General features: G+C 47.5%; 1 protein-coding gene across 6 annotated transcripts in view; it reads left to right on the forward strand.

Annotated features, from left to right (window-relative positions):
• Positions 1–14,911, forward strand: part of AATF (apoptosis antagonizing transcription factor) — a 53,620-nt gene that overhangs the window by 4,017 nt on the left and 34,692 nt on the right. For all 6 annotated transcript variants that reach the window (XR_005813945.1, XM_040532366.1, XM_040532367.1 and 3 more), the window contains exons 4-5: positions 56–193; positions 14,506–14,620. Coding sequence is in view for 5 of the 6 variants with exons in the window: in XM_040532366.1 (XP_040388300.1) it covers positions 56–193; positions 14,506–14,620 (253 nt within the window). In the remaining variant the exon portion in view is untranslated. The remainder of the gene's footprint in view (positions 1–55; positions 194–14,505; positions 14,621–14,911) is intronic.

Genomic DNA, 14,911 nt, shown 5'->3' on the forward strand with positions numbered 1-14,911 from the left:
GGAGCAAGTGCTTTGGCTCACTAAATAGTTGTTTTGTTTTCTCTCTCTTATGAAGCGCTGTGGGATCAGCTACTGGAAGGGAGAATCAAGATGCAGAAGGCGCTCGTAACTGTCAACCGTCTTCCACAGCCAGATACTTTCCCAATCTTCAGGAAGGAAGGTGGACAGGAATTTGACAATGCTGTTGAGAACTGTAAGAATTCTTCAAACTTTTTACTTTGGGTAGACTGCTGTAGCCAACGCGTTTTCCCGTGTGGAAAAGCGTTAATGGGAAAGTGGGGGCTTTGCATTGCATGCGTCTCTAGTATTAGCTGTTGGTTTGTATTGACTTAATCATTAATTGGGTACTATGCAAACATAAAACATAAAGTGTTTCCTACCTCTGGCAAAAAAAAAGTCTCCTATCACCCGTGTAGATACGTAAGTCTCGTTGATCTCTGTCGGCGGCCTGTCTTGTTGCTTACGCAACGTTGGTAAGCCTCAGCTCGGGTCCTGCTGCTGTTTCTACTTCACATGGAGATTGAAGGGTGCTTATCAAATTTAAGTTCTATATTGGGTCTGAGAGATAATTGTCTTGGTTATTGCTGTTTGGTGCGGAGTTGGGATTCTTCTTTCTCCCGAGGTGCCGTGAGCGTACCAGTTTTGTGCTGGGTCAGTGACTGCAAAGATTTGCCCTAACCAGGAGTAATGCAGCATAAAGGAGAGGGCCTGAGCTGTCAAACCAACAGCAAATATCTTTTCGGTTTGGAGCTGCTTCGTCTGCTTATTTTTTAGGGTCGCTGTTAACGATACTGATCTGACTTGTTGGTTCTCCAATATGACCAAAAAAAATCTGCGCACTCCAGCTGATAAACACAAAGTGCTCGGCTTCATTGTGTTATGGATCTGTGTAATTTATTAATGCTCCAGTTTGTATGCGCTGCAGTGCACGTTTGCTAAATTTTGACCTAGGATGGCACCAGTTATCATAAAACTGGATTAGGAACTTCTGCCATGGTCAAACCTAACCCCGATTCTTGCCCCTACACCAAGTTTTGACTATCATCGTACAGCTTATACCCGATCTGAACATGGTGGCTAATCAGCTTATCTGGAGTTAGAGCAGGTGAGACACTTTCTATTTTAAAGTTAGCTCTGCTGCTTTAAATGAAGTGATTAAGGAAAAAAAGGCGAACTCCCAGCAATACTAAGCTGACCTTTCAGTGAAATGCATGTTATTAATGTATTTAATGAGATGCATTACAAACTGCACCGAGCACCATGTTTCATTACAGGTCTAAAATGCAATATCATTAAAGACCTTTAACAGAAACAATGGTTGACATTTTGATATTTCCCATAAGCAAAATACGTCCACGAACATGGTGTATGATATTGTACGCAGTACAGCAGAGAGGTTAATCTTTCAGTTGCTCAGTACGTTAAAGGAAAACCCACTGTTAATAACTGCTCTGTGATTCCCTGCCCACCCTATTCTCATAATCTGGACAGGAAGTAGCAGTAGTTTGCTCTGATGTTCCTCATAACCCGCGTTCAGGTTCTGTGTTTAAGGTGTGAAGACAGCAAGAAAATAGAGCTGGAGCGATCTGGGCAAAGTTAGCAGAGAAAACACTTGGACTGACGGACGGGAAGTAACGAATTTAGGAACATTCTGGTGCTACTGAACTTCCTTAGTGTTTGCGGGTGTTCTGTCAGGGACCACATTTACATTCCGTTTTTGTTTTTATTTTATTGAATAGCACTGTTGTGGCTGTGGCCTGTCCGTTCAGTAAGTGAGACTAAGTTCTTTTTGAAAAGATGCGTTGTAGTATATTTAAAGCCTTTCTTGAATTGATGGACCTCAATTTCTGAGGGCAATCTCACTTTTCATAAATCAGCTTCCAATAAAAGTTCTGGTTTTCAGCTGATCGAGTAGCTTGGTGGGTTCTATAAAAGAAACTTTTTACTCAATTCTAAACGGTGATGTAGTGGGCTAGGTATACATTTCTGGACTCTTGAGTTCTCCTCCCACTCGTGTTACCAGCTCGTGGGTAGAATCCCTTTCTTCAGACAGGAAAAAAATGGGAATTGTGCACGAGAAGGTTTGAAGGTCAGCCATTTGAGTGTGAGCTGAAGGCAAGGCTTTGTAAATACCGAATGTTGAGGTGGTTGCATGGCACATAACGTGCTTCGGTCCTGGGCAGGATTTAGGTTAATTGTGACATTGACACTGTTTTGGACTGAGGATCCTCTTCTTTCAGGGAAGCCTCAGCACTTTTTTTCAAATCCACAAAATAAAGTTGGCATGCTTTCCTGCTCTTCATTGAACAGGAGGAAATATTTTGGCGTGTAAAGTCACAGAAAGTAGTCAGTGCCAAAAATCCAGACTCTCAGTTTAAATTGTAGTCTGCTGAAGGCCAGGAGGCACAGAGAGCTCTCAGCACCCTGCTCTCTCTGAGGGCCTGTACAAGTCCCTTGCATCTCTTTTAAAGCTGCCCCAGAATGCTTCCAGCAGTTTACCCCATTTTATTTCATTCCTCGTGAAATTTCTACTCCGTGCTCACAGGAAGGATGAGGGTTTTGAAATGGAAGACAGATTTCCAGCTATCTTCCTCTCTGGTATCTCCCACTTGTGACAACTCTCCACGCAGCTAGTGGCAGCAGTGAGATTCCCTAAAGGACTGAGCAGAATGCTGTAAAGGAGCAGACAGCAGTGAGCTGTGCGGGTTTACAGCCAAATCTGAGCAAAAATGGTAAGGTCGTGCATGTTTGCCAAATTCTGAAATTGGAGGTTACAGAAACTCAAGTGTTTAATTTATTTTTGTACTCTTTTATAGAAAAAAAAATAAAAAATGATACAGCGTGCCTTGGACAGTCTTGGATTCCTGAGATCTCAGGTTCTGGTGGATGATTTACTGCAAAATTGCTTATAAATTGAAGTAGAAAATGTTTTGCAGACCTGGCAGCTTTCAGGCTTCACACCCATTTGTCACCCAGCATTTCCCTTTGTGTATAGAACAAGAATTAATTAGGCTGCACTGCAGGAAAAGTTTATGGCCATAATTTATATAGGATGAATTTCTGTTTAAAGAGACAGCATTGCTTTGTTTGCACTGTCTTACTTTTTCTTTCGTTCTTTTTTTTTAATCTTTAATTATATTCCAGATATTTTTTTTCCGGTGTCCTTTTTACATACAAATTGGAGACCAAACTGTGATCTTGGAGCTCATGTTTATTCCTGCTTTGCATCCATGGAGAAAGTCTGAGTGGTCTTTTAATACTGAAATCACAGTGGCTGCGCTCTGAATGCAGCGCAAATTTTTAATGCACTGCACACGTGAACTCCCACAGCTTACGCTCCTGAGGTGCTGCTGCCTGGCGTGGTCTGTTTCTCCAAGATATATTTGTATTCTCTTGCACCATGTCTTCTAGTCTAGTCCAGGGCTTGAGATGTTGCCTCTGTTTGGGGTCTTGCACGTTCAATTAATGTTTTTCATAATCAATGCAAGTCAGAATTTGCAATCTGCTCCTGATTTGCACATTAAAGAGACCCATTAATTAAAAATTCCAATCCCTGGCATGTTCCCGCAGGATCCTTGCATTATTTACATAGAAAAGGAGTGCAAGGTGCAAGTTTCTGTGCTGCGTCTCTGCACAGATTGCATGCCTGCCATTCATATTTCTGTGTATGTTTTCAGAGGGGAAGAAGGTTAGAAGTAGATCTCATGAAAATGCCACGAAACATTACCTCAAGGGTAAGAGAGAGTCAAAGCAGGGGTGGAGGCAACGTTGGTGAAGCCATGTCCAGTGTCAGGAATTAAACAGTTCTAGGTCTGGGGCTTGTTATGTTAAACCTTGATTCAGTAACAAAAAAACCCACACAGCTTTGAGGGGAGGGGGGATGGCCGGAGCTTTAAGAAATGATCTCTCTCCAACAAAGGCTGGAAGCTGTTGTGTATGCCCTGGATAGCTGGGATTCCAAAAAGGGCCGTGTAGCTCTGTTCTAGCTACTTTAATTGCTGTCTCTCTACAGTTACGGTTAAAAACACTTGGCTGGGGGTGTTTCAGTGAGTAGTAGTTTGACAGTGATACTTTATACTTCACAAAAATAAAAAAGAAATGGGAATAATGTGTTATTTTCAGTTTTAGTTGGAGGGGTGAGTGAATAAAAGCATACAGAAACCCCCGCGAGTCTTGCAGAAGGCAAGATGCTGACGGACATGGCCAGGCTTTAAAGTGATAAGTAGTTGTCTATTTTTTCGTATGTACGTCCTTTCACTTCCCAAGAGTTAAACAGGTCCCTGAAATGCAAACTACCAGTTGAATTATTTTTTTTTGTCTTTGACTTGTCTCTCAGTGGTCTAAGAGGAAATCCTGGAGTCCCAGGTTTCTCCAGTGTAAGCTCAAGATGAATCATTTTGAAGAAATGGAAAAAAACACCAGGTGTGGTAAAAGGTAGACCGGCAGAGTCTGTAAGAATGAATTTGCTCATGAGGGGAACAAAGGCGGTGACAACAAATATTAACTGTTATTTACACTTTGTAGAGCTGTGGAGAAGTTATGCAAAGGTTTGTGATCAATAAGAAAATAAACCTGAATAAAGTGAATCAGATAAAAAAAATCAAATGAAATGCTCCGCGTGCTTGCCAGGCCATTATCCCCAAACCTGCTTGCGTTATTAATGTGTTCGCGGAGCTGCAGCTCTGCCTGGCAGCGGCCTCAACTTTTCAGCGCAGCGCCTTGTCTGCTGCACAGTTATAAAACTGTGTACAGCTCTTAAAATTTTGCTGAAAACTGTGTACCTTTTCCCACCTCACAGCGACGTTGGGCTCTAAGTTGTACTCTCGGTAGTCCGCTGTGTACCTTCTGTTCCTGATGGCTGTGATGTTCCTCTGGGTTGTTCATCCAGGGACATTTTGTGTGACCAGGAGCTAGTGGCACTGCGTCCGTGCACAGGGTGCAATTCCACTGTTCCTTGTGTGGAAGGATGGTGCATAAGCTAGAAGAAAACCTTGTTGCCCCCACCTTACAGCATTTGCATAGCACCCTTCAAAGTCTCTCCAGAAGGGCTGTGTGGCTCGGTCGCACGCAGAGGAGAGCTTGCACAGGAGACGGAGTGCTGACGGTGCCGCCGTTAGCGCAGCTGACTGACAGCAGTGCTGCAGAGCACGAGGAGGCCTCCCTCACTCCCCAGCTGCCTGCGCCCTGCAGGGGGGCAGTGGCATGGTGCGTTTTGCCTCGCGGGGAAGTGAAATCTCCGGATGGAGACCGCTCCTTTTTGTACTGCGCAAGTAGTCCTGGCGGCTGGCGCAGGTGTGGATGATGTGTTTCTTTGTGACCACTCTAGGGATGCAGGTAAACCTCGAAATGGGAAACGGGAGTTGCTGCCTGACCAGTGGTTCCGAGCCCTGCCCGTCTTTGTCCGTCCTGATTTCGGACTGCACAGTATTGGAGCATGTGTGCATTTTAAGGTATTCAGTATGTGCTTTAATTGCTGTGCTGTGAAGAAACTTTGTTCAGAAGAAAGACACGGAAAGCTGAGAGAAGGGAGATGAGTGTGAACTCCACGTGAAGTTTGCAGGAAGCAGCTCGCTCTCCATCCCCTTACTGCAGCCAGTTTCTGCAAGTGGAGCCAGTTGCTGGAGAACCTACGTTACACATTGATTTGTCATTCCCTGAAGGCAGTATATGTGTCAGGGGCTGCGAGCCAACGGTTGCTATTTAATTACATTTTATTCAAAAGTGGAGCTAAGAGGTGCACTTACAAAATTTTGCAGGACTCGCCTGTAAGGGGCTGGGTGTTTGGCACCTTCTGGGAAATGAAGGAGAAGCTGGCTTCTTGTTCCAAGCAGTGCGGTCCAGTCCAAACGCTTCAAAATGCTGAAAAGGGACTCAAAACAGGAGAGATTCTGTTTGCTATCTGTTTAGTTTATCTGGTGGTATTTTTTTATGTTCTCAGTGTTTTTAATGGAGGATTTTTGCTCTATTACTCCGATTCTTATCTTTTTTTAAAATATATTTACACGTACATATGTGTATTCTCTACAGCATCCATGTAAGTCATGTCCAAGAAGCTGACTAAGCATTGGCTAACTTAGAATAAGATCAAGTCTGCTTTAGATCCCGGAGAACCTGGTCCACGTCCCGTAGGAGAGGCCGTGTTTGACGGAACGTCCTCCTCTCCAGCTGTGCTGCGTGCTCTGGGGGGCTCCCCCATCTTCCCTGCTCCCCCGCTGCCGTTGGATGTCATTTTCATGTCTAGTTAGAGACAGGGCATCGTGTGAAATGTGCTTCATCGATGTAGGCTTGGGATTTTTCGGAGAAGCCTGTAGGAATCAGCTGCCAATAATTTTGTCATGATTTCGTTATCGTCTCGATTCGTGGATTGCTTCTAACAGTGAGATGCAGCCATGTGGACATCTGGAGAGGATAACGCCGAACCACGGGGCAGGGTAGGTGTCACTGGGGTGTGGGGAGGAACTGAGGCGCACACAGATTATGCAGTTTCCAGAGGCACAGAGCAGTTACAGGATTAATTGGTGCTAGGCAAGATCGTGGACTTAAATATATTCTTGCTTTGAAGATTTTTACGGGGAGCCTGCACAAATGTGTGAGAGCAGAACTGGGTTTCAAGCCCGAGTATAAATTATCATGATCAGATCTAGCCCACCTAAAACTGGTAGTTCATTTTAATTGAATTGTATTAGGCTAGACACTTTATGAATACGAAAGCATCGTGCTTGTCAATTCGTGCAGGGTTGAATTTGACTTAAATGGACGTGGATGCAGGTGTCCCCAAATTTCACCTTTCCTCTCTGATCTAATGAAGAATCTATTCAACTCTTTGTGGGACTGAGCCAAAGCCTGTTGACGTTAATGAAGACTTTACTCTCAACCAAAATAAATGAATGAATCAGGCTGGTTTTTTTACTTTCTGTTGTGATGATCCCATGCTTTGGAGAGCTTTTGCATTCTGCATGTGTGGCAAGAAGAAAGAGGGAAGAGATACGAAGTGCAAAACTTTAGACAAAGGCGCAGATCGCACTTGTAGGGCTCAGTTGGGCAGTGGGGGGTGAGGTGTTGTCCATGGCAGTCCCAGTGCAAAATCTGGGTTGTGCGAGATACCAGAAAAGTATTTTATGGCCTGTCCTTACTGTCTGTGAATCATTTGGCAATTCTGTGTGGGAGGTAGCGGAGAAGCACAGGCTATTTATTGAATGTGGAGTTTGGGGCTTTTTTCAGAGGAAGAAACGCTTGCCCTTCTCTGCTGATTGTCAAGGCTGTTAGCCTGTGGTGTTTGGTCTTTTTGAGCAGAATTTGTGTGCGCTTCCCTTGTATAGGTGGGCTAAAATTGAAATGCTCCCGTTTATAGGTTATCTCCGTAGCCATGTGTGTTGGACACTGTTAGCGTTTATTTTAAAGCTGTCTTAAATTCTCGTGCAAGAACTGGTAGGAAAGTACGTAGGTGTTGGCCTGATACACCTGAACTCCAGACCATGGGATTACACCACACTTCAAGAACATCAAATGGGTTTGCCTACACTTGAGTTTCTCAAGATAATTAATAGCTAATTAAATTGAGTTCAGCTAAATACTTGTGCATGTTGGTCTGTGTACTGCACAAACAAGGTGCAGGGAAACAAAGGCTTGCGAAGCATCCAGACGAGCATGTGCAAATGTCAGCTAACTCGAATTAATGGGCAATCGGTTACCTTGAGATGGAACCTCCCTGCTTGTCATGATAAATGTAATTAATGGCCCGGTGTTATGTGGGGAGGTCGCTCTGGATGGGCTAATGTTCCCTGCTGGCCTTAATATCTAGATAACTGAAATTTCACGTTTCCTCTTCCGTTCTCGTTCTTGCATGTGTACTTGGGGACTCCTGCCTGGCAGAGACTGGAACGCGTGGTGTCAGCCTCTTTACGTTTACAGTAATGTAAAACATCAGTTTTTATAAATCTCATTTCTGCACGCCCCGTCCCTCCCTCCTTTGGGCTGATAGCAAAAGATGACGGTTGAGGCGAGTCAGTAGAGCATGAACTTCGTGGAGGGGTTTCTGTCTCTGCTTTCCCAGCTCTCCCCCTCCCCCAGCCACTGCTAATAAAATCCTTGAATAGCAGGCCTTTTCTTCCGTTGTAGCATCTAGTTATTTTCTTTACTCTTAGCAAACTCATCTGTGTCTGATCCTGTTGTTCTTACTGTCAAATGCAGTCATATTGGAGTGAAAGGGAGCAATTGAGTACCTTCTGCAGCTCTGGGAGTCCGTGAAAGCAGTGTGCAGGATTGGCTCCTTTGTGCTGAAGGAATAAAATTTTCCCCTCTGCAGAAACTTTTGCATCATTTGCATTCCAATGGAGGCAGCAAATTGGGCCTTTGGTGTGGAGCAGACCTTTTTATCGCAATCAGCAGAAAAGCCGGCCTTTTTCCTACCGTCTGTTGATAAGAAGCCAGGAACTCGTTGTTTTGGGAAGGGTGAAGGGAGAGGTACTCCCATTATTTCCCAAAACAACCTGGACAGATTTACAAGTGCTTTGTGCTCGGCTTCGGCTCAAGTCGATGAGAAACGTACGCGTATCAACGTCGCCTTTGAAACAATCCGATAGCGCTCTGCTGCCACAGGAGCTAGCCTACGATTCCACCGAGGCTGGCCCCGTAGCTCCTGTCTCTTAGGCTTATCGGGAGCTTTGTACTTTGTGCATCATGCTTCTGGGGCACCGAGGCACACGAGGGTGCAAATCTGAGGACTGCCTGCTGGCAGCGAAAGTCCTGCTGGTCCACGGTGGTCCCTGGCAGTGGGTTCTGGGGTGGGAATACCAGCACGGCTGTCGTCCAGAGCCCCGTGCTCGGGGGTGCGGTACTTCTAGGATTGCCCCCACCTCTCCCAGGCTACCAACACTGCTGTGCCGGTGGGAATCCAGAGCCAGCTCCAAAAGTACTACTGACAGACTTCAGAATTATGATACAGTGGAGCTCTGGTGTAATTCTTTGTTGAAGAAGTTAGAGGCCTAAAATGTTAAGGCTTATTGTTATTCTGAGTTGATAATCTCTGCCTTGCTTTAATAATTTTTCCTCATGCCTGGATAGCCTGCGAGTTGCACAATAATCACTCACACAGCTTTGTAATCAATGCCCAAAGTAATAGGATTCCGCTGGCCAACGGCAATTAATAAATTTGTGTCTTTTTTAAAACACTAGCAAGTCGGGCCTGAAATACGACTGACTGGCTTTCCTCATTTGCATATTTATTGCAGTGGAAAAATTCTTGCCGAATGATTGATGTTGAGCCTGCCTCTTGAATTCCAAACAGCACATTATTATGAAATGAAAAATGCCGGCCATACAGTTGATTAAAGTTGAAGACAGTGGAATCGGTGTTTTTTAAGATTGTGGGAGAATTAAAGGCATATTTTAATAGATGTTGACAAGAAGTGAACTAACAAAAGCAAAGCAAAGGATTTGCTTGAAAAGATTTAATCAAACGTGTTTCTTGGGGGATTAATTGCTGGGGATGACTAGTGCAAGTGGCTGGCTTGTGGATTTGAATGAGAAGTATTGTTCTCAGGCCAGCGTATCGAGTGCCATTCTGACCTGTAGTTTAACTCCTGTCCCCCGGTCGTCGGAAAGCAGGGAGAATTCCCCCTCTTCATCTGAGCGTCGGGATGAACGCGTGTACCCGCTAACGATACTTTTCATTACGTGCAGCTATTAAAATAGAGCAGGTTGGCTTCGCCTCCTCGTTTACGTTTGCGTAACGTGGCAGCGTGCCGGCACCGCGCGTGCTGGGCGGCGGGGACGCGGTCACCTCCGGCGGGGGAGCTCCGCGGTACGGGGCGGCTCGGCTTTGCTCTGCCAGCCGTGGTCCAGCCTCTGGGTCCTTCCTACAGTCTGAGGCGGTGCGTGGAAAATTAAAAGCTCGTGTGCCGACAATATTCCTGTGATGCCAGATCCTCGGGTTTAATTGAGGGGAAAAAGTAGCTAATTTCCAGCTTTGGTGCGGGCTCTGAATTTCAGCGGTGTCCTGTGCGGGCGGTGCTTGGCGCTGGTCTGTGGGGGTATTGGCACAGCGGGGCCCCAGCACCCCGTACTGGTGTGCAGAAACAGGAGGCCCAGCGAGCAGTGCCCAGTTCTTCCAGTGCCTGGTTCTTCGGCGCGGCTGTGGCGTCGTCACCAAAGGCAGTGTTTCCCACCCTCCCCTTTGGGCTGGGGAGGGTAAACCTCAAAAAAAGCAATGTTTCTCTGGCTCAGGGCTCTCTTTTACCCGTGAGCTTCCAAATGCCGTTTGTTCCCAGCTGCCTCTCCCAGCGCTTCTCCTCCTGCACTCAGTGGAATGAAACCCTGCGAGTGTTGCCCCGATTTTCAGGATTCCATCCCTGGCTGCCGGATGGATGCACGCAGCCGGGCAGGGAGGAGCTTGCCCGGTGGAGCACTTTGGGAATCCCACTGGTGGGCTCTCTGTGAATACCTTTGAAAACGTGCCCTCGGGGCACCTGCTTTTTTCCAGTGACTCGAAGTGTCTCTGCGTGAGGCCGCTCCCCGCTGCTCCCCGCCAGCTGCTGCTCTCCGCAGCTGCTTGGCAAGATGAAATGAGACCCCATTTTTAGAGGTCATGGAAAAGAGCGCCGGTATTTTTCTGCACAGGAAGCTGCCTTGCTGTAGAAGGGCCGGATTTACAGCGACGGGAGGGTCCGGAGGCCGTCACGGTCACAAGTCCCCGGTGCTGGGGTTTCGGCGGCTGCGCAGGTGCCCTCCGTGTGCGCGTGGTGGGGCCGGATCCCTGCAGCCAGCCCCATACCAGGGGGGTGCCAGCAGCAGAGCAGGTTTGTCTGTAACCACTGGCATTGACGAAATCGATTTTTGTGGTTTGAGAGCAGTAGGACAGATTTCATCTCTGGTGGGTCTCCTGACACTTTGATACATGGCAGTGCTATCCCTGAATGGAGCTAAATACTCCAGGGCTACTTTGTGACTGGGTGAGGGGATGTATAAAATGAGAACGCGTGAGGGAGTATTAACAGAAAGGCACACTTTGATTTACTGATACCGGCTCCCAGCTTTCGTGCTGGATTGATATGCTGTCTGCTGGATCGGGAACAACTTTTTCACTCCTCTACACAAAATGAAGGGGCTCCCGTGGACTCTTCAAAGTGACTCCTACAAGTGAGCGTCTTGCCACAGCCTCTCTGGAAGTTACAGCCAAGCCTTGTGTGCTGTGTTCTGGTAGCAGCCTGCAGGTGGATCCGCTCAGCACCCCTCCTCCTTGCCCAAAGGGCAGTTTTAGGAAAGGTTTCATGGAAGGAGGGGGGCATGTTGTCCTGGGGCCAGGTGGCCTCTCTGTGCATGGAATAGGAATTGGCGGGGGGATCTTAGTTTCTCACGCTGGAACGCCATAAAGGGATCCGGCTGCTTTTGCTTTTAGGGAAGTGCCGAGCCGCCTGTCCTCAGAAACACAGACGGACGTGCCGCAGTAACTCCTGGAAAGGGAGGTGGTTTGAGGTTTGTCCCACTGACGGTTTCTGGACCCTCCTAAGGATGGATGGTAAAGGTGTGAGGCGTGCCGAGGTGCTGTGGGCTTTGTTCTGCGAGCGGAGCAGGAGGCAGCAGCCTGGTGGCTCTCGCACGGGAGGACTGCTGGGTGGCTGCCTTAACGCACCGGTGTGCTCGACAGCTCCATGTTTGCGACTTTTCTGTTTAATTGTCTGTTTCAGACGAGGAGCAGCATTAAAAAAAATTATGTGCTGGGGGGAGGAGGAGAGCAGGAGGGTTAGTGCCTGGCTTTCCTTCAAAATGACAGCGCGCAGCTATGAAACAGTTCGCTTTTACGCTGCCTTCGTTCACAAGTGGGTTCGGTCTTTTCCCCAGCGCAGGCGGTGTAAAAGCAGATGAGGGCATTAGAGGGAAGAGACGGCGAGGAGACTGGGAAGCAGAGAGAGCCCCTTCAGGAATTAACTGCGAAATGGGTAGGGCTGGGCTGGAGGGGAGGAAGGCAGGGAGGGCGACACTCGGCTTCTGACGTTGGGTTTCCAGCACACTTAAGCACCCAACAGTAACGGCGAGAATGCCATCCGGTAGCGCTGTTAAATACCCAAGAATTGAAAGCAGGAAATTACCCAGCTGTAAGAGGCTCATGATGAAGCCACTGTCTGCAATAATTAGCCCCCCCACCTGGTTAGACACATGGCCGTTGTCTTCCCTGCCCTCTCCACCCCCTTCACTCCAAATAAAATTGCTTCCCACCCCCACTTCTGTCGGGGTCCGTGTCTCAGAGCCTGGGGGAGCTCGAGCCTGTCTTTATTCCTTGCCTGCTTGCCGTGGCCCTGATACACCCCAGAAGAGCTGGAGTGCTACTCCAGTTGTAATTGACAGGATCAAAGCCGCCTGGGGTGCATTAGCACTGCTGCTGGAGGGTAGGCAGCGGGTAGAAAATAAACAGTTTGGGAAGCTCTGGGGACGTTTAGCTGTGTCGCAGGCAGTCGGAAAGATTTTTGCTGCTGTAAGCTGTGCAGTCAGGGTGGGGTGGGGGCACTTCTCTCTGCAAATGATGCTGTAGCTCAGACACGTACAACAAATGCAGTTTTAAGGGCTTTTGTCTGTCTCGTAGAATTGTTTCGATGCTAGCACACAGCTGTTTTACAAGTACAGCAAACCTCATCTCTTAACGGGTTACAGAGAAGAGCTGTTGGAACATATCTGTGAGGAACCGTGGGCCGGGGGAGGCTGAGTCCAGCCGCTGATCTGCAACAAAAATCTGAGAGCGTCTTCTCCTTGACAGTCCTGTTACGGAGGCCAGGCAGTGATTTATCTGAGGATGGTGACAACTAGGCAATATCACAGTGGTAACATAAGAGAGATTGAGACCTCCGAATGTCTGCGCTGATTTCTTCTTGCACCGTCTACGTGTGGCTGATGAAGATTTGCTGTTCATTCTACCCATGATCTCTGTGTCCTCCAGTAAAAAAAAAAACAAAATACCAAAATCAGGTGGTGCAAGGTTCCCTCCATCCCGTTACGCCGGCTACAAAGCAAGAAGCAGGTTTGGGAGCTGAGCAGAACGACCCCATTGGCATCACCTCAGCGTAGGAACTGGCAGAGGAGCTGCCAGGAAGCTCTGGGGCGCGTCCCCCCAGCCCCGCAGGGCTCCTCCTGTGCTCCAGACAAGGCCCTGTGCTGTCACCAGCGGTACTGTGTCCCCGTGGGGACTGTCTGGGTGCCTGGGGAGGGAAACCAAGCCTGTGCGAGCACATCCTGCGAGAAAACAGAGCCCAAAGTGCTGTGGGCTGCAGTCCTCCAAGCGGTGCATTCCTCCCCCTTTCAGTGGTGCCTCTCTGTAAAAAAAAGGTACAAAAAAGTACAGAAAAGGCAATTCGCCCACGTCAGGTAAATAGAAATTAATCTGTGAGGTTCGGTTTAGGTTTTTGGATAGAAGTGTGCTAAGTGTTTTTACCTTTAGGAGCTGACCCTGTGACTGGCGGGTGGCAATGTACAGAGAGTTGGTGCAGGCCTGGACAAACACTTGTTTTATATCAGCGTTCTGCAGGGAGGCTTGTTGGTTGCCACAAAAGAACTGTTTTTGCAGAACAGATGCTGCAGCGGTGTGCTGTTAACCCTTCCCTACAGTCAGCTCACTGCGTGTCCGCGGAGAACATGAGATCGTTGAGCAGAGATTGTTTGCTCTGCGTCCACACAGATACAGGAAAATTGCCAGCTATGAGAGCCTTCGGGTAGGCAACACCAGAACTACCGTCAGGATTTGTGGCCTGCGTTTCTGCTTTTCTGATCGGAATCCTCTCATTAAACTTGCCAGGCCATCGTTTAAGTTTGCCTCGTAGATCAGATCTTGCTACATTTAATTTTACTTACAATCTAATTTTTATACCTCCTGCGTGGTGAGCACAGCGGCACAGAAACCAGCAGTAGTCACAGCCCTGCAGGAGTTCATTTTTTCTTCTTGCTCTCCCTCCTTCTGCTCCCTATAGCACTCACGTGATGTACAAGAAAGAAAAGGGAGAGGTCAAGCCTAGACGGGATGTGCGTATATACATTTTCCCTTGTGCTGTGTCATAATATTTGGCTGGAGCTGGCATCTATCACAAAACGCAGGACAGAAACGAGTTAGTCAGCAAAAAGGTTGTTGTCGTGTGTGTGCCGTGAAGCCCTTCTGCACACGTTACTGTGTTTCTTCAATGTGTTAATCCTTTAGGCTCTGCAGGCTGAATGTTTGTCAATGAAACATTAGATCAGTGTACTCCCGCTGTGCAGCCAGGCAGAAGTTTAGAAGGCAGTCCTCCCTCCCTCCCTTCCTCCCTGCCTTTTCAGAAAAGAAGTGCTCTTTCTTAGTGTGGTATTGTTTGACGTTAACAGTTATAAATCAGCTTGAAGTTAAACTCACAACTCTAACTGCTTAGAGAAAAACATGTAATTGGATGCACAATAGCTGTGGCAGAAATTCAGATTTGAGCTGAAGAAGCTAGGTCTTCACCAAAAGCACGGATCTGTGGAAAATCCTCACGTGTGTCTCTTGTTCTGCAGGCTGTAAAGCTGTGGAGGCGTTGCTGGGAGTACTAGTGGACCTTCAGGATGAGCTGCTTTATCAGTACCCAGGCACGAGGCACCTGGTGGATGGAAGACGATCAAAACCTGAGAGGTGAATACAAAACAAGACAAGACCTTTCTGAATCATTTGCTGTCCAGCTAAGCAGGAAAACGCACAACTTTCTTGACTTCTCGTAGCTTTCTCTGCTGTTCTCTCCACTGCTGTTGTATCTGGGTGACCGACATGCTGGACATTTACATTCCCTAGCCTGTTTTGTTGTCTCTGACAGTGGAGAAGGGGCTACGCCGTGCCTCTTCCCCATAAGTATCACCACGGAGTGGAATGACCGTGAGTTGTAGTGGAGGGGCTGTTAAGAATTCAGACGTTGCTTTACACAGGGTG

Source organism: Cygnus olor, chromosome 20, assembly GCF_009769625.2.
Source record: "Cygnus olor isolate bCygOlo1 chromosome 20, bCygOlo1.pri.v2, whole genome shotgun sequence".
NCBI classification, from domain to species: domain Eukaryota; kingdom Metazoa; phylum Chordata; class Aves; order Anseriformes; family Anatidae; genus Cygnus; species Cygnus olor.